The sequence below is a fragment of the Camelus bactrianus genome, chromosome 25 (genome assembly GCF_048773025.1).
Source record: "Camelus bactrianus isolate YW-2024 breed Bactrian camel chromosome 25, ASM4877302v1, whole genome shotgun sequence".
Lineage (NCBI taxonomy): Eukaryota > Metazoa > Chordata > Mammalia > Artiodactyla > Camelidae > Camelus > Camelus bactrianus.
This window is the reverse complement of record NC_133563.1, coordinates 18,163,251-18,182,196: the sequence shown is the minus strand read 5'-3', so window position 1 is coordinate 18,182,196 and position 18,946 is coordinate 18,163,251. Positions and strand designations below refer to the sequence as shown.

The 18,946-nt window shown below is 30.3% G+C and overlaps 1 protein-coding gene across 3 annotated transcripts in view; it reads left to right on the top strand.

Annotated features, from left to right (window-relative positions):
• Positions 1–18,946, top strand: part of CSMD3 (CUB and Sushi multiple domains 3) — a 1,011,591-nt gene that overhangs the window by 122,086 nt on the left and 870,559 nt on the right. For all 3 annotated transcript variants that reach the window (XM_074352931.1, XM_074352929.1, XM_074352930.1), the window contains exon 2: positions 3,480–3,702. In XM_074352931.1, the coding sequence (XP_074209032.1) occupies positions 3,480–3,702 (223 nt within the window). The remainder of the gene's footprint in view (positions 1–3,479; positions 3,703–18,946) is intronic.

Below are 18,946 nucleotides of genomic sequence, written 5' to 3'. Positions count from 1 at the left end.
TTTTAAAAAGTCATGAAAACATCACAGTCACTTGCATTGTTTTGTACTGGGTAGGAACAATAAAATATAGACATGGAAGAAAAAGAAAACATCTAAAAATCTATATTGTTAACCAAATTTTTGTAGCCAGTATGACTCAAATCATGTAAACTTTTATTGTTTTTCAAGTATAAATTGACTAAGTGGACATTAAATGTTAAGGTGTGAAAAATGCAACATTAAGGCATTCAGAAACTGTCAAAGACTGAATCTATGGCAATCTGCAATACCCTTGAGACCAGTTTTCCATAAACACATATTGAGTTATCGAGATTAAGTTTTGCTTCCATATGCTTTTGAAAAAAAGTGTGCTTATTCCAATCATAGCACCTATCATATTCTGTAACAATAATAATCTATATTTCCTTGCTGTCTCATGTTATAGTCTGTTAGTTCCATGAAGACAGCCAAGATGATGTTATTTTAATCATTTTTTCCCTAAGGCATAACATATGTGATGAATATATGAACAAACATCTAAGAAAAATCATCAAAGGAGATGAAGCTTCATATGTACTATAAAGAGCACTAAGAAATTGTGAATTTATGACAGCAATGAATAAACAAATTTGTTTCATTTAGAAATGTATAGTATATGAAAGGCAAATAAGAATAACCAGAAACCTAAGCAATAGCATCCTAAAAGAAAAGTGAGAAAAGGTAAAGTATCCATTTAAAAATATGTGAAGGCTATAAGGCAATTCATAAAAGAATTATAAATGAATGAAAAGCATATAACAAGATATTTGATCCCTATAATAATCAGAGATACACAAAATAAATTAGTAAGATAACATTTCTTTGCCTTGCAAAATTTGCCTTGTGAAAAATCGAGTATTGCCGAAATCAGGATTGGATGTGGAAAACGATAACCTGATGACAGCAGCAGAAATTTTTACATTTATTGATAGTTTGGCTATATTTATCTAAGCTTAAAATTTAGTACTCCCATTTCTGGAATTCCATCTGCAGGATAAACCACACAAGTGCACAAGGATATATATCCAGAGTTGCTGTTTACACCTTTGAAACCACAAAGAATGAAGCCATTGATAGGCTATATGTTAAATAAATAATAGTACAGACATACCACATGCCATTTAGCTATGTAGTCATTAAAAAAAAGAATGTAGCAGATGCATACATGTGTAGCCATAAAAAAATCAGTGATATTTTACAAAATTTAACAAAAAATTCAGGAAAAATATGCTTAGCATGACTGATTGTTTGTAAATATATATATATAAAATGCATAGAGATGGCCTGAAAAGATAAGCTAATAACAATGACTAACCTTGTGAAGCATAAGTAAATGAAGAAAATCCTGTTTTGCTTTAAAAACTCTATTTCACCTTTTAAGGGTAAAAATGATAAATCTCCTGATAGAAAAATGTACCTTATTATTATGAATATTGTGATGTTTAATCAAACATATATAAACAAAAATGAACATAAAGTGAATAACACAGATAAGAAGCTTCAAAACAGGTGAAATTCCTAATTTGCTTAGAGGAACAAAAGGAAAGGAATGAAATGCATGAGTCAGCAGGCCCTTGAAGAATTAGTGGACAAAGCTGAGCATGTTATTTTAGGACATATGTCCTTTTTCTAAAACCATCAGGGTTACGGGGCTTGAGAATATATAAAACAGCCCACAGATCAGGTTGTAGCTAAAGGGATTCATGCTTGCATTTAGTTATGAAGTTCAAATTGGAAGCTGTTCAGGCAGAAAACTAATAGAAATGGGTGATAGCTAATTAACCTAAGGCTGCAAAGTAATTGCTCGGCAAGAAGCAATTTTAAAAGGGACTTTCTCTTTTTTTTTTTTTTTTTTCACTTTTGAAAATCATAAAATGCCCTATTTGACTTTGGGTGCATGAGCAAAAATATAAGTATAATACACAAAAATTGATTAAAAAAATTCTACCTTATTCAACTTCTTTGCAAGTTTTTGAAAGGGCAAAAGAATCACAAGAACTATGCCATATTATCAAATACTGAATATCCCAGGCATAGGACTTTGCCATATATAAAAATAATCACAGTAGATTCCTGAAGTAAATAAGCCAAGGAGGATAGGGTTATCCTGATTAATTCAGCCCTGAGCACCCCCACTTCACCACCAGAGTTGGAAGAGTCAGCTGTTTGGTAGAGAAGGGTCTCCCCTAGCAAAAGCAAGGTGCTCTTGTGGAGTGTGGAAATGAATGGACAACATCCCAAGTTAGCTTCCATCTAATCTATGACTCTGGCTTCTCATCTTTCATGCATGGTTCCTTACACTTTTTAAAAACATCCAGACTTTTATAACATATAGCCATTCCTTCTCAGAGAGGAGACCCAAATTTCCTACATTTCTATATCCTGTTCCACATGCAGATACTTGGGGTAGTTTAGTATTCTCTCTCCTCAGATTAACTTGATACCTCTCACTTACAGCTTCTTGGTACTTGAGCTTCATGTATGTGGAAATGACATTTGGGTGAAGGATTTCCATCAGAACTTCTGAAACCATGTCTGCCAGATCCAAGCATTAACTGCATGTAGACTAGTCTAGATAAATGCTGGGGACCATTTTCTCAGATCATTTTATACATATTAGGGTTGTACATTATCCAGTAAGACTACAGAATATTATATATTTATAAAAAATTTCTCCTTAAAAAAACATGGTATGTTTTCTAGGTATCTCCAAGAGTCAAGTTCTAAATAATTTAGACTTCCCATAGAACTAGTAGGGAAATTCTCCAGATGACTGCTATCAGTTATGCCAGATTCAATTTTTTCCCCAAACTTAGATGTCACTCTGATGTGGGTAGTTTAGGAATGTACTCTGGTGGAAGAGCAATTACATAGTGGGTATATTTGTGTCTTTTCAGGTCTAAGCCTTTTATCCCTCCCTTCTGCTAGACTCAGAATGGGACAGATTTTCCTGAGGCACATTGGCTGCATAGTAGAGATCTGTCTACACAAAAAAAAAGTTAGCATGATTTACTAAGAAAAAGTGGAGTTAAAATTTTTAAGACCCAAAATGCATATTAACGTCATTAAATTTTCAAGGTTTTTTTTATAGTGACTACAAGTAGATTGGAAAGTACTTCAGGGAAGATACCAATTAGACTGGAAACTACTTCTAGGATTGTGTTTGCATGTTGGATTATGTAATGGATAAAGAATCAAGTCTGGAGATCTTTATTTTGTCAACTGGTTTATAATTACTAACCACAAGATGTATGATAAATGATACATCTCCTAGTATTTCTCTAGTTATGTTTTACTTTCTTTAAAAAATGGATAATTTACCTAGTCCTTAAATAGTCATTTACAAAATTATTTTAACACGGGTCTTAGGGGAAAAAAAAGGCTTTTTCAAAATAGTATGTCTTCTGGATTATTCTTGTTTTATATAATAGTAATGCCTGTTTATTTCTCTTTTGTTACAGGATTTATTTATACATGTGGTGGAACTTTAAAAGGACTTAATGGCACTATAGAAAGCCCTGGTTTTCCATATGGATATCCAAATGGTGCAAACTGTACATGGGTAATAATAGCAGAAGAACGAAATAGAATACAAATTGTTTTTCAGTCATTTGCTCTAGAAGAAGAATACGACTACTTATCCTTATATGATGGACATCCTCATCCTACAAACTTTAGGACAAGGTTAGTGTATTTTGAATGGGAAAATGGAAGGAAATACTTAATGGGTAAAAGTAGTTTATTTTACAAAGAATGCTTAACATTTTGGTGCAATTATAATAGTCACATTTGCCATCTAATTTTTATTCATTTGAAAATATATCCTCCCATGAACAAATTAGCTCTGTATCTCTGGACTCATAATACTAGTATATTGATTTTATCTTTCCAAAAAGTGAATTAAATTGAATTGTACCTCTTTAGAATGGTTAAAAATATTTTCTTTTAATTCTTACCTTAGAACTTCATCCTTTATGGGCATACTTTTAGTAAAATGAAAGAATACCATATAATGTGTCTTTCAGGGGTATGTACTCAATTTTAATATACAGCAATATACAAAATACTTAAAAATCAATACTGATATGACACCAGAATACATTAGTTTTAGATAATGTATATGGTTTGTAAAGTCTAAATATCTGAAAAGTAGACCCTTTTTTTTATCACCAACTGGGACATTCACATTTCTATCCAAACAAATGAAATTATTTATTTTTAAGCTAGTTGATAAAACAAATATGAAAATTAGCTGGCATCCTGACTGTTATCTAAGTGGTTTTTCAGAATTTCTTTTTAGCAAATAGGTTATGTAAACACATGAGTATTTTTGTTGTCTTAACAAAACTCCTTTTAAACATGAATCAACTCACTTCAACCAACAAATTTAAAATGCCAGATACTCCGTATTTCCCTTAGATCTAAATTTTAACTAATGCGTGCACACTTTTCCTTATACTGTTTTTTAAATTCTAATTCAAAATACTCTAAGAGATAATCTGTAAAATTAAAGACCCTTACATGCTTGACTATGTTTGAGTTATGATTCTGTGATTCTGTTACTTTTTCTAACAGTTGTTACTGTGTACTTGCCTTCCTGAACTATAGGAATCAGATCATCAACATTGTTTCTATACTTTCATTAGTCTTTCATATTCTTTTACATTGATTTTTCCCATTTGAAATAAAAATTTGATATATGTTATCATCCACTTTTAGTAAGAAAACATATAATATAGTGGGGAAAATGCTGGACCAGGTAAGATTTGCATTACAGTGTTAGAGTTGTTGCTCACTGTTTGAGCAATCCACGCCAACTGTTTGTGTTTAAACTGGAAGATGGTAATAATAATAATAAAAAAAAAGTGTCCATCTCACCATACTCTTTTGAATATTTCATGAGATAATGTGTATAAGACTGCTGCATGAATATAAAATCCTTTTAGTATACATTTGAACTGTTTCCTGTCAGAGTGATAGCTAAAAATAGCTGAGTTGTTTCCAACCACATGTCTGTGCAAAACAAAGGTCATTAGATTGATTACAGGTGAGGTTTTATTTCTCTTTTTTTTTTGTTTGTTTGGGGTTTTTATTTGTTTGTTTGTTTTTTGCTCTACATTTATTTACTAAGGATTTCTAAATTTGTTTCCTTCCTCCTTTTACACTGTTAAACTCTTTCAATATCCATACATTTCAAAGATACATAATATGGTAGTTATGTTGACAGTGTTATTTTATCATCATTGCCAATATCATTACAAGCTCCATGTCTTTTGTTAATGATATAGCACTAAGTCAAAATAGAAAACACAGCTCTTGCATCAGCATGTGTGCTGCCTGCAATAGTAGTGGGGTGTAGGGGTGTGGGTGTGTGCAGGGGATTGTGGGCATCTGCTTTCACCTGTACACATCCAACTAGTTTACAAACCATAAAAGGAAAAGGAATATACTTCTTAGACTTTTAAGTTAGGTAAATTGATAATATACAAAAGTAAAAATACAAAGACTTCTGCATATATTCTTTACATCAGCAACGTATGCTATATAATCGGTATAAATGTGAAAAAGAAAAAGCTCTCTAAATGTTATTTGGTAATTTCTATCCATTCACTGATAGTATAGTTTGTACAATGATCTATTCTCTCAAGATCCTCTTAAAAATGAGAAAAATACATTTTTACATTACCCTCATTCTTTTTTCTTAAACAATTATAGCCTCTGAGAAGTTAAAAGACAGATGGGGACAATAAAGTTATTGTTCTCATTCTTTCTTTCCTAATCTGTAAATGGGGGATAATCATATATAATTTAAAAAGATTTTGTGAGTATTACAATGTAATGAAAGCTCAATAAAGCAAATCTTAAGAATTTATTAAGTTGATTCCCCTGTACCAGACACTATGCTAAGTATCCTGTATTCGTTATATTTAGTGTCTCCCCTGTTCAAACAATGTGAAAAGATTTCTATTATTATCATCATCATTTTACAAGTTGGAAAATGAAGCTTCCATCACTTGCCCAAGGTTAACATTGTTAAAAGTAGCTAGGGGCAGCCTCATCACTTCAACTCAGACTGGTCTGAGTTCAGAGCTTAAGCAAGTAACAAATAAATTACAAATAAATTTCATACATGTATCCATGGTTTATATATTGATTTGTAAATTAAAGCCTATTTATTATTAGCAATACTAGGTAAAATTTAATGAATAAGACAAAAACAAATGTTTTTAGAACTGTATAGTAGAACACATAAAGATATAAACAAAAGATAAATTATAAGTTTATTCTTGGCATTTGTTTTATGGACTCAATTCTAAAATGGTCTCTATAGCATTTTGCTCACTGTGTATGTATAATGCAACTATTGGTCTTTATGCATGAAGAAATATGGTTGCTAGTATTATAGAACAGATTTTAATGAGCAAGAAAGGGGAAAAAATTCCAATGTGTAACCTACAGCCCCTTCCAGACTGTTTATATAGTCTGCTGTTTGATTAGAAGTCTAAACTGCTCCTGGCAGTTTGATTCATTTTTGTGTCTGTCTCTTTGACACAGTTTTCTTGTTTTTTCTTTCTCTTACATCCTCATTTAACACATGTCCTATGGTTATGGCTGCTGTTCTCTATCTTTCAGATATTGATACTCATATTTTGTTACATTTCCATGAGCACCAATTTTTTTTAATGACTTGTTATAACTGTAATAATGCAAAAAAGATGATTAGTAAGTCTTATCATTCTCACTTATATAAGAGGTATACTGGGTTTGGTAACCGCAATTTCATATTTTTAAACTATTCTCTATAACTCCAATTATGATGATCCTACTTGTTTTCCTGTTTTTTATTTATTAAATAAAACTTGATATTTGTGCCTGATTTTGATACTTAACAGCAAAGCACCATTAGAGATTTCCTTTATGGTTGGTTATACCTTTAACTTAGAACAAATTTGGTCTCCTTGATGCAAAAAGAGGAATTGTAAGCTTTGTTTATTTTTATGCTAATATTGTATTTTCTCAGTAAGAAAGTTATTAAAAAAGGTAAAAAGCAAAAAAAAAATCACTCAATCTCATGAAGCAACAGACATTTGTATATTTAGAATCATACTATATATGCATTTTTTCCAGATTTAATCTCCTTGCATATCTATGTGTGTGTGTATGTGTGTGTGTGTGTGTGTGTGCACGCCAGGTGACACAGGTGACTAGTTTATAAATATCAAATTTATTGGATATTTATAATACTATAATTCATTTAATTATTCTATTATAAAATACTTATATTATCCTTTCATAATTAATTCAGATAACAGCTTCATGTCACCACCCCTAGGTGAAAAATATTCTGGAAAAAGAGCATTTCATTCCAACCTCAGTTATGGAAAGTGGCATGGAGAAGGCTGACAATCAGTCAAATGGCAGAATATATCACAGCATCAAAATATTTTACTCACAAACTTAATTTTACTGTTAAAAGCAAAGTTAGATTTTAAGAATGTTTAATTTTCTAAATAAATTATTTCTAAACTTGTAATTGAAAAAGAAGAGGTATGTAATTTAAGAAGATAAAGTTTCTGTTGTCTCTATTACTATACTCTGACTATGATCTTTCTTCTGATAACTTTCCCCTCTTTTTTCAATTACAACTTTAGAAATAATTTATTTATATTTGATATTTATTTATGTATAAATGTACCATAAATTTCCATGGAATATCTTTTTCCATCCTTTCACTTTGAGCCTAAGTATGTCCTTAAAACTGAGAGAGAAAAATTACAAATGTACTGTATTGCAAATAGTAGCAAAATTAGTAATGTGTTGATATAAGTTTAATGAGTATTATACAGAACTTAAATGATAAAAAAATATAATCTAGTGCTGAAGGCATAAAGTTGGAAAATGGAGATTCACACCATATTCATGGATAAAATAACTAAATTTTGTAATGCTCTTATTCTTTGAAATAAAACACAGTATCATCCAAACTCCTAATGCATTTTGGGTTACTTGAAAAAAATACAGCATAAGAGAATGTGACAATGAATGTATGTATGCTCATGTATAACTGAAAAATTGTGCTCTGCACTGGAATTTGACACAACATTGTAAAATGACTATAACTCAATAAAAAATGTTTAAAAAAATTTAAAAAATTAAAAAATACAATAGTTTATCAAACTATCACATGAAAATAAAGTGGGAAATATTTAAATACAAGAATAACATGTAATAAAATTAATTAGAATATGTTATTGGCTAATAGAAGAGTAGAAGACATTTGGAACAAACTATAAATTCAGATAAATAGAAGATTAAATCACAGAAGATATTAAGAGAAGTATTTCCTATCATAAAACATTATAAAAAATGTAAAGAAAGATTATAATATATGGTTCCATGAATAAAAACATTTTCTATGATCAAAATATACATCAAACAAAAATATTTAAAGAATTATCAGAGGAAATTATTTGCAAAGTATATAAGATAATGTGCTTAAAGTAAGTAACTTATGGAAATTAATGAGAATTATAATCATATAAATAGAAACATACAAAAGTGTGAACAGTGAGTTCACAAAAGAAAAAACATTAAAATACTAATATACAATAAGAAACTAGTATAAATAAATCTTTCTAGCTCTCAGAAAAAGTAAATGAAAGTAACTATGTAATATTTTTCAAACTAAAAAATTTTCTAAAACCTAAACAATTGTAAACACTGTTGGTGAAGCTATTTTGGTATTTTCCACATGACGAGTGGGAACAGCAGTCTGTGTATGATTTCTGAAGGATAACCATATCAGGTATCAAAAGAATTTACCATAAATAAAACTTACTAAATATCCTCCTCTCCAAATTAGATACAGACCTTCTTTGCTGTTTTGTTTAAAGTAGCAATATCATGAATGTTTAGAGATTGATTAATAACCAATGTAGAAAATCCAGCAATTAGAAAATAAGCCTTATAGGAATAATTTATGGGTGGGAAAGGATTCATGATATAATTCTGGCTAGAAAAAAATAGACTGCAAAATAGTATGTATAATAATATAAGATAGTTTGAGCATATTGTGTTTGTACATCTGTGTGTATTTGTGAACTGAAGGATTTAGTACAAAATGGCTACTGTGGTTATCTTACAGTATTGGGATTATGAGGATTTATTTTCCTTTTTTGCTAGTCTTTGATTTCTAATATTTTTATCTTTAATATCCAGTGGCATTACAAAAAAATATATTCTGGTTCCTTTATATGTCTTCTAAATTTCAAGATTATTTTCCCACTGTAAATCATTTAATATTTAGAGTTTAACTTTCAAACTGGAAGAGATGAATATTATTATAAAAATAAACATTGGCTAATCCTACTTTTAATAATTTAGACCTTTGAATGAATCAAAACCATATCGTATCATGAAACTTTAGTTTTGATTTTCAAATACACAATCTAAGTTTACATACTAAAATAACAGTGAAAAAGTACTTTTTAATGTTAAAAATATTACATTTAAATAATTATGTGTATGTCAAAATATTTAATTTTCCTGAACAATTATTTCTTTTATTGTCCTGATAACGGCCCCAAATCAGTAGAAGCGAACCTTAAGTATACATATTTATGTATATACATCTTGCTCTTAATGTTGACTAAAGGAGAAAACACTGAATTATATTTTGATGTAGAGAACAACTTTACCACAAAAATTATTAGAAAATAGCTAAATGACCTGTTAGGTCATAGAAACAAATGGCCATAGGGAATAATTTGTGGCAGTGCACTCTACTGATTTAACTCTACTCTCAAGTACCTGTCTCCAAGTCTATGAGAAAGGATTGGCTGAGAGTGATACATCCCAATCCAATTTACTGTCTCTAAAGACTTCTCTCTTCAGAGTTACAAACAGTGTTTGTATCTTGATTATTCTTTTGTATAATAAAATGTCTGGGAAATGCAGATGTTCTACTGCTTGACACACTGGCATAGATGGTTCATGTGTGTGTGTGCGTGTACATGTGGTAAATGTATATGTGATATTAACAACTGTGTAATTCAATAAAGAGAAGTAATACCAGGTTTTTCTCATTTACCTATAATATTAATGAGATCCAAAAGCAACATGGATTCTGCTTATTGTTAATTCAACCATGACCTTGGTAATACCCTTGTACAGAAAAATACAGACTTCAGAAAACACAGTAATAGAGGACAGAAATGGATTTTTTTATGGACAAGCTTGAAAAAGTTGCTATTATGGTTAGTACTCTCCTCCCCCCAATTTTAATTTACATAAGACTTATCACATTGTCATAGGGCATGTAAGTCCATTAGAAAAAATGCCAATTAAAATTTTGATGCACCTTAGGCAGTTAATGGCTCTTCTCCTTAGATACCATTCTTCACTTTGGAGCATTCAGATTAATAATTGGATAAATCTCAAGGACAGACAGGATTTCTAGAACTTTCTGTCAATATAAAAGACTCTTTCAACTCTGAGTAAGGCAAGGATTCAAGAGTGTACACAGTCATTTGTTGTTTGTACCAGGCATGTTGCCAAAAAGAATTGAGGTGGCTTTTAGTAAAGAAACAGACTAAATTAAGCCATGAAACAGGGGGTTAAAACATAAAACAAAAGATGTCAACATCAAATTTAAACATTTAAAAATTAAACATATAATCTATGGATTATAATCATTCAATCTTTTATGGCAAATCTGTGAAAAGTTTACTTCTCTTAGCCTGTTTTCAGTAAAACAGCACTGATATTCTAAAAGCAAACTGTGTTATCACTAACTAGCAGTATTTCTTGTGCAAGTCACTCACTCTCCACAATCATTTTTCATCTGTAAAATGGCATAATCAAAATGACTGCTTGATTATCTCACAGAGAGCAACTTGATATTTACATAAATATAACTGTTTTTAATAACTAAAAATTTCATGAAGCAATCTAAAACTGAAAATAAAAACGTTTAGATTAGGCATCCCAGATTAACTCTTCTTGAATTCTTTTAGATTTGTTAATATATGTATTCTGAAGGAATCTATACAGATACTCTGTATCTTTTAAAAACTTAACATTTTCTGAATATACAGACTATGTCAGGCTATTTATATGCAACTCTCATAACACCACTTCAAATACTCTTCTCCAAAATCTTATTATACAGATAAGAAAATTAAATTTCAGAAGTAGCAATAACTTTTCCAAAATCACAAAATTAGTTTTCAAGAGACTGATGTTTGAATCTAAATAGGTTAGAGCACAGCTCACTGATTATATTTATTTACACTTTTAAACTATACCATTTATTGAATGATGGATTAGAAGATTTACTTTAAGCTAGACAACTATAGAATCAGATAACTTTTACTAACCATTCATTTTATAATGTTATTTTACTAAAAAAAGGTCAAGAACATTAAAGGGTATAAGATAAAAACCCATATTTATATCAAGATTTACTTTTTGAAAAAAATCCCCCTTTTGCTATTATGACATTGTTCCAAAGGCATATTTGGGTCATAAAAATGTTTGTATAAAATTAAACTATTCTTTCATAGATGTTTCAATTTGATATTCTTAAGATACCTAGAAGATATTTAGCCCTCATGGAAAAAGGATTAAATTTATCAACATAAAAAATATGTAATTAAGTGCATGGTCATGCACTTTTTAGAAATATCAAAGGCACTTTGATTATGTCCTTAAACAGTATTTTTAGAAAAACATCAGAAGTTAACTCTATGTAAATTCAAAGGTGGAATTTTAAAAATTCTTAACTTACACTGATTTTATAAAGATTATAATACTAATATGGGTCAAAAGTTGGAAAGACAAAAAAATTAATTTCAAGGATTGAAGAAACACACAATAATTTTCTAAATAATTTTCCTCACTAAATATAGATTTAAAAAAACTAGAAGTAGAAAATAGAAAGGGTGATAAATTTGTACATACACATGTACAAAATGCAAGTACTTTGCAAAATCAGCGGCAAAATCTGGTAATAAAATATCATCTTCAAATTTCTGATTAAATTAATGCAGGGTTATGCAGGGTTATGTATATTATATTTCTTTAAAATTTTACACTTTTGAGGTAATTGAAATTCAAAATAAAATTTCAGAATCTTGCCATATATGCAACACTTTGCTTGGTGGATATAAGGGCTAAAAAATGCATAGAATATGGAAATTTGCTACAGAAGCTACCAATATACTTATGGAGTTTTTTTTTTTTTTTTACCTGCATGAACCAAGCAGAGTAGCCTTATTTGATTCATTTCATTCATTTAAAAAATAATGGTTTATAATTACAAAGTTCAAATTATTTTTGGATGAGATGTAATCATTGGAAAATAATACTCAACTAAACAGAACAATAATAGTAATACAACCCACAGCCACACAAAGTCTTTTGAGATACTGGTACTGTTTGATTTGTCAATTCATATTTTCACATGAATTTCCTAAATTCACTTCATGCTCTTTTAAAATATATATTTTCTATGTAAAATATATATCTATGTAGCACAGTCTATGAAGCATTATATTAGCTTGAACACAAATAAGCCTATAACTTAATAAGGACAGTGACAATGTTTGTTTCTTCCCTATCCCATCTCTGGTCTTACTCTGATTTCTCACCAGTAACAAGCATTTCTATATTATGGCCATTATTTTCTTAATTTTTTCAGAAATATAGTTTAATCATACATAAATATATCTATAAACAACATAAAGTTTAATTTTGCCTATTTGTAAGTTTTGTAAAATATGCATCATACTATCATAGTTTTTGAGACTTGCTTTTTGACTCAGTGCTTCTAAGAGTCATCCATTCTGTGGCACATTGCTGTAGTTCATCATTTCAACTAATCTTTATCCAATCTTATTCATATACAACACTTCACTTATGAATATAAGTGTATTGGTTTGTTTTCTAAAAAATAAAAGATTACATTGTTTTGCTATTACAAATAATGTGACCATGAATAAGCTTGTATATATTTTCTGGTACAGAGTGCAAGAGATTTTCCCAGATACCAGAGAACAAAGGCTGGTTCAGTGCATATGGAAGATGCAATTGTTCAAATTTACTCACATTTACATAATGCAAATTGTTTTCCCATGTAGTCACACCACTTTACAATACTACCAACAATATGTAATGAATGATTTATAATGTACAATGTCTCCACATTGGGCATATCCAGCACGATATTTTTCATGGATCTTAATTTTTGACAATTTGTAAAAAGCCATCTCATGGTATGAATTTGTATTTTTCTGATGACAATAAGCCATTCTTTAGTTTTACGTGCCACTCCTGATTGTTTGGATTTAAGGTAGGAAAAAAGGCACGAGTCAAGGAAAATTCCAGGTTTTATTATCATGAAAAATTAAAAAAAAACTAGTATTTTTCCAGATGAAGAAGATAGAGAATAATTATGTTGGGATGGAGGTGAAAATACAGAATTTGGTTTGGTCATGTTAATTTTTTAAAGCATATTAGGCATACAAGTAACAACGTCAAGTGAGTATTTGATACACAAACAGAGTTGAGGAGAAAGAAGCAACGTTTAGTGTTGAACAAGAGCACATTGGGACTGGGAGAGAAAATATGCCTTAGGACTGAGGTATAGAGACTACGGGGGTCAGAAAAAGCAGCAAAGGAGGAAGTAAATGGCAGAGTCCAGGGAAGTAAGAGGAAATCAAGTGAGCATGTTATCTTAGGAGTGAAGAAAGAAGGAGGAAGCTCAGTGAGCAGAGATGACACATGCTGAGGTCAAGTCTTCCCCAGATTCAGTGAGAATCAGGAATCACCCATTGGACTTAGTGACATAGAAGTCAGTTTGAAACTTTGATAAAAGTTCTTTTTCTCCCAGCAACATTGAGGGCATAAGTCAGATTGAAATGGATGGCTTCAGGAAAGAATGGGAAGAAACAAAATGGAAACCATGGTTATAGAACATTAATTGTCTATATAATAAACTTTTAATGTAAAGTTGACAAAAACAGATATAAGCCAGAGGGAAATGTGGAAATGACGGAAGTTATCTTAATTATATGCACATTTATTTATACATATTTATGTGATGGGGATAAACATGTTTCAGGCTAATAGGAATAATTCAGTAAAAAATTTTAATGATGCAGAAGAAAGAACAAACTGTTGCTAGAATGCGTTTGTAAATGAGAGGAGATAGGGTTCAGGGCACAAGGCGAGGGAGTAAACTTAAGGAGAGTGAGAATTTCATTCCTAGGAATATGCTTTCTTAAGCATTATCCTATGTGGTCACATTTGAGTTGGATGTTCAGGAGTATGTCTCTTTTGTGGTCTGCAGAGTTTCCTGATTTTTCAAGTCTGTGTTAAAGCTCACTCAAAAGTTGCTTTTTATGCTGGTTTGTGATAATTTGGCAATGCAGTTTCCACAATAATTTAGTAAGACTACAGTCTTTTTGTTTTCCTTGAGTTTCACAAGCCACTAGTTATATTCAATGTTTTGTCTTTTCTAAACATAATTCTAAAATAGGTTTTATTTTTTTCCTGATCACCTTTTTTTTTTCTCTCTCTCTCTTTAATTACTGGTGTCTTTATAACCTTGAGGCCCTTGTTCTCTACTCCTTTTTGATCTTTTTTTACCAATTATATTTGTATACAGAAAAAGTTAGCTATTCCAGTTTTGGAATGCTGTTGTCTCTAAACTCTCTTCCCTTTGATTTCTGCAGGAAAACCAGCCAAATCTTGCTTGAACTCTTTTTCTTTGTAATATATATCTATATTGTAGTATATTTGTAAAGGCAAAAATATTGTAATATACTTCTAAAGGCAGGCAATATTTTCACACATCATTTTCTGGGTTTTTAAGCCATTTTCTCTAGAATTAAAAGCTAAATAGGCTCATGATAAGCCCTCAAAGTCATTTGGGAAAAATCCTTTACCAAATGCTGTGCCACTGCCTAAAATAGATGTTTACATTTCTAGCATGTGATATCTATTTCCTCAACACCCTCTGCTGACTGCTAAGCCAATGGCACACATTTTACACTTTTGTTATGGCAGTGTAACACTTAAATAGCTACTCCACAAATATTTTACAAATAAGCAGATGAGTAGCCAAAAAAAGGATAGAAAATTATTCTAGTTTTAACACTAGGTTAATTATAAAAATAACTATAGTATGTTCTAGATTAAAAATAACAAGATGTCACCAGAAGGTCATTTGAATTCTTTTCAAATGACACACTATTTTTCTGGTTCTGATAGACTGACAATATATCAATTACTACGCATTCAGTAAGGAAACAGTTAGTAAATGTTCTTTTCACTTCTATCTGCCTTTAACAAGCTGAGTATAAATAGCAAGCTATAGACATAACATTTTGATATAGGCATTGTGTGCAGACAGCTCCTCCAGGGGGATCTCCCCTTTTTACCATCCTTTTGCTCCTGAGTACCTGCTGTTTACTTTCTTCTCTATAATGCTCATCTATAACCAGACCTTGAGTTCAACGTTATGAATTTTTCATCTCTGCTCTCTCTCTTCGATTTTACCTAGCGTGTAACCCAGTCTCTCTAGGCTTTCCTCCATTAGTACCTCCTCATGCTTTGTCCACATCTCCACAGAGGGGCTGACATAGACAAAGATTTCAGCTAATCTCTTGATATTTTCTTCCTTTATTCTGAGATAAGAGAATGTTAAAATAGTAAGATATTGCATTAGATGATATGTACGTACTATGCTCTTGATTAATTCATAGTAGAGGCTTAATATAATGTTTGCTGATTGAAAATTTAAAAGTAGCTTTTGTTATGAAACTGATTCATTCTGTAGGTATATTTCTTCTTGGTTAATTTTTAAGTCAATAATGAAAATAAAATTTTGAAAATGATCATGTAAGTTTATATTTGAAGAGTTCTTAAACATAAAATAAAAGTACTTAAGTAATTTAACCTAAATGAGGCTTTTTCTAGGTTAAAAACACACTGATATAATAATAGGATTATTAGGATTATTACCAAGAACGAATAAAAATCATGGGGAAATACTTTCATATAAACCTAAGTTCTCATTTCTTAATGTTTCTTTGTGTTCTTTTCATCATGCCTTTCCTTACCACATATAAAAATATAAAAACTAAATTTTCATTACAGTATCAATCTAATTTTTGTACTCTCTAATTCATCTTACTATTTTCTATTAGTTCATGCAGCTAATATGTTACTCGGCATTGGCTCAAGACCCAGTGATTAAAAATATTCATCTCTGTATATATCAACCAATTTTATTTTGTTCCATATTGCCTCTTCTGATTACTGTCACATCAAAATTACTGTGTGTTATAATGAAAGCTGAAAGTTGACATTTCTCTACAAAATTTAGGAAAAGCTAAAATTTGGTAGTCAATCAAGCGCATGTTACAAAAAACATTAACATTATGAAAAAAATCTATAGTTGTTTAAAAATAATATAGTTATTTCCAAGAATGTATAAAACTTGAATATAAAAACACAATATAATCTGTTCTTGATCTTGAATAGGTATGAAGTCTTTGTGGTTAGAGGAAGCTGTATTTGCCTTTTTATCTCTGATATGAAGTGTAACATTAACATGATGTTAATATTCAATAATATTTGCCTGATGAGTAGGTCAGAGATAACTATTAGTTTGGATACAATAGTAGTTTAATTTCAACTTCTCCAGATTAAATTTAATCTTTTCTTGGGATGAATTATTAAAGTGATACATCTTTTTCATCTGATTTACTGATGCTTCAAACTGTTAAGTTAATTTTTCACATTTAAATTCTCATAGTTAACTTTGATATGCTCTTTGAACTAATTCTAACATGCAATCCCAGAGTGTGTCATATAAATACGTCTGATAAAAATAAGAACAATATATACAATTATGAGTAGATAATTAAAAAAATAAACTACTGGGACAAAATGTTATTTCAAAACAACTATACCATTGATACTGGTAAGAAATCAGTCAGTAGTACCATTTTTGTAGTCAGTAAAAAGCATATCACCTATATTGACATATATGCAACCATGCATCTTTGATATTAACATCTGTGTGTGCATATATTTCATATAATTCCATACCTGTATGCCTAAATATATATCATATTTGATTATGGATTTTTTAAATTTGAAAACTTAAAAAATAATGCCAGGTATTAATTACGTTCAGTCCAATGAAGCTGGCATCTTCCTTACAAGGATCTTTTCCTTTTAGTTAAAATTTTTTCTCTGCAAGCACTATTTTCCAGTTTAATAATCCAGATTGGCTAATACTCATTCAAATGATATTTTCCCCTCATACCTATACTTTATTAATAAAGTATTTCTACTACTTCACGTCCAATTCACATCCTCCTGTACTGCTAGGAAAATCACTAAGTGCACCCTTTCTTACTTTGATTTTTTCTTTTTCACTCTGGTGTCTATTTTCACTTGTAGCCTGTATTTTTAAAGACATTTTATAGAAGTATACATAGGAAAAGAAGCTAAATTACATTCTGAGTTTGGTAAATTATGTTACATTATGATCAGGAAACAACATTGTCTCCTTCCAATCACTGCCTCTTGATTCCTTTTCTCAGGGTAACTACTCTCCTAACAAGAGATATTGATTTTACTTGTTTTTTAAAGGAAAGACACAGTGGGTGATCTTTGCCTATGGATTCTTTTGTTCAGCTTCATGTTATTGAAATTTCATTACATTGTTGTGTCTAGTTGTAGTTTATTCACTTTCATTGCTATATGGTTTTGTATTTTATATGTTAATTCAGTACTCCACTATTGACGGACTTTTGGGTTGTGTTCAGTTAGGGGTTATTATGAATAGTTCTGCTATGATCATTCCTGTATATGTCCTCTCACAAGCATGTTTAAGCATTTCTGTTACGTATATAGTAGATACATAATTTCCATTTCATAGATACCATCAAAACATTTTTTCAGTAAGTTGTACTAATTTACTCTCTCACAAATTGTGTTTGAAAGTTTAATTATTCCACATCCTTACCAACACTTGGTTTTGTCTACATTTTTACTTTTAGCCCATCTACTATTTATTTTGGCATGGCATTCTAGTTTTAATCTGTATTTTCCTTATGTCTAACAAAATTGAACACTTTTTATATGCTTAGTGACCATTTGGATATCCTGTTACAGAAAGTCCTGCTCAAGTCTTTGTCCATCTTTCTATAAGGCTGTCTGCTTTTTTCTTAACAATCTGTGGGGATTCTTTATATATTCTTGATAAGAGTTCTATCATTTAGGTACACAATATATATGGAACTGATTTTTGTGTATGGTGTGAAGTAGAGAACATGGTTTATATTTTTTGTTTCCTTTTTTTCTATATGAGTATATATTTGACTCAGTATCATATATAGAAAACAGTCCTTTATTGCACCTCAGTTTTTCACATCAAATATTTATTTATGTGTGGTTCTTTTTCTGTACTCTATTCTATTTCACTGGACTGTTTGTTAATCCTTGAACTTCATACCAAACTGATTTAAATACTATAGTTTTATTATAGGTCATGACATCTAATAGGGTATCTTCTTTAGCTTCATGGTAATTAATTTATTAAAACCAGCAATAGATACATGGCAATTCTTCTCTTCAGTTTAATATATTAATTTAATAAAGCCTAATTTAAAATATATAAATATTATAATTAATATTTTAAAATTAGAAAGTAACACTACCATGTTTCTTCCTATTATACTCCTTCTATAAAACGCTTTATTTCTTGGATGGTGTCCACCAAAATGTCACCCCAGTTCCTATCTGACTGTTCCCTGGAATTTTGTTTTTCACTGAATGAAGAAAGAAGGTACTATGGGGACAACTCTTTGGAACTCCATGTTAGAGATAATGTTGACTAGTTTTCTGATTT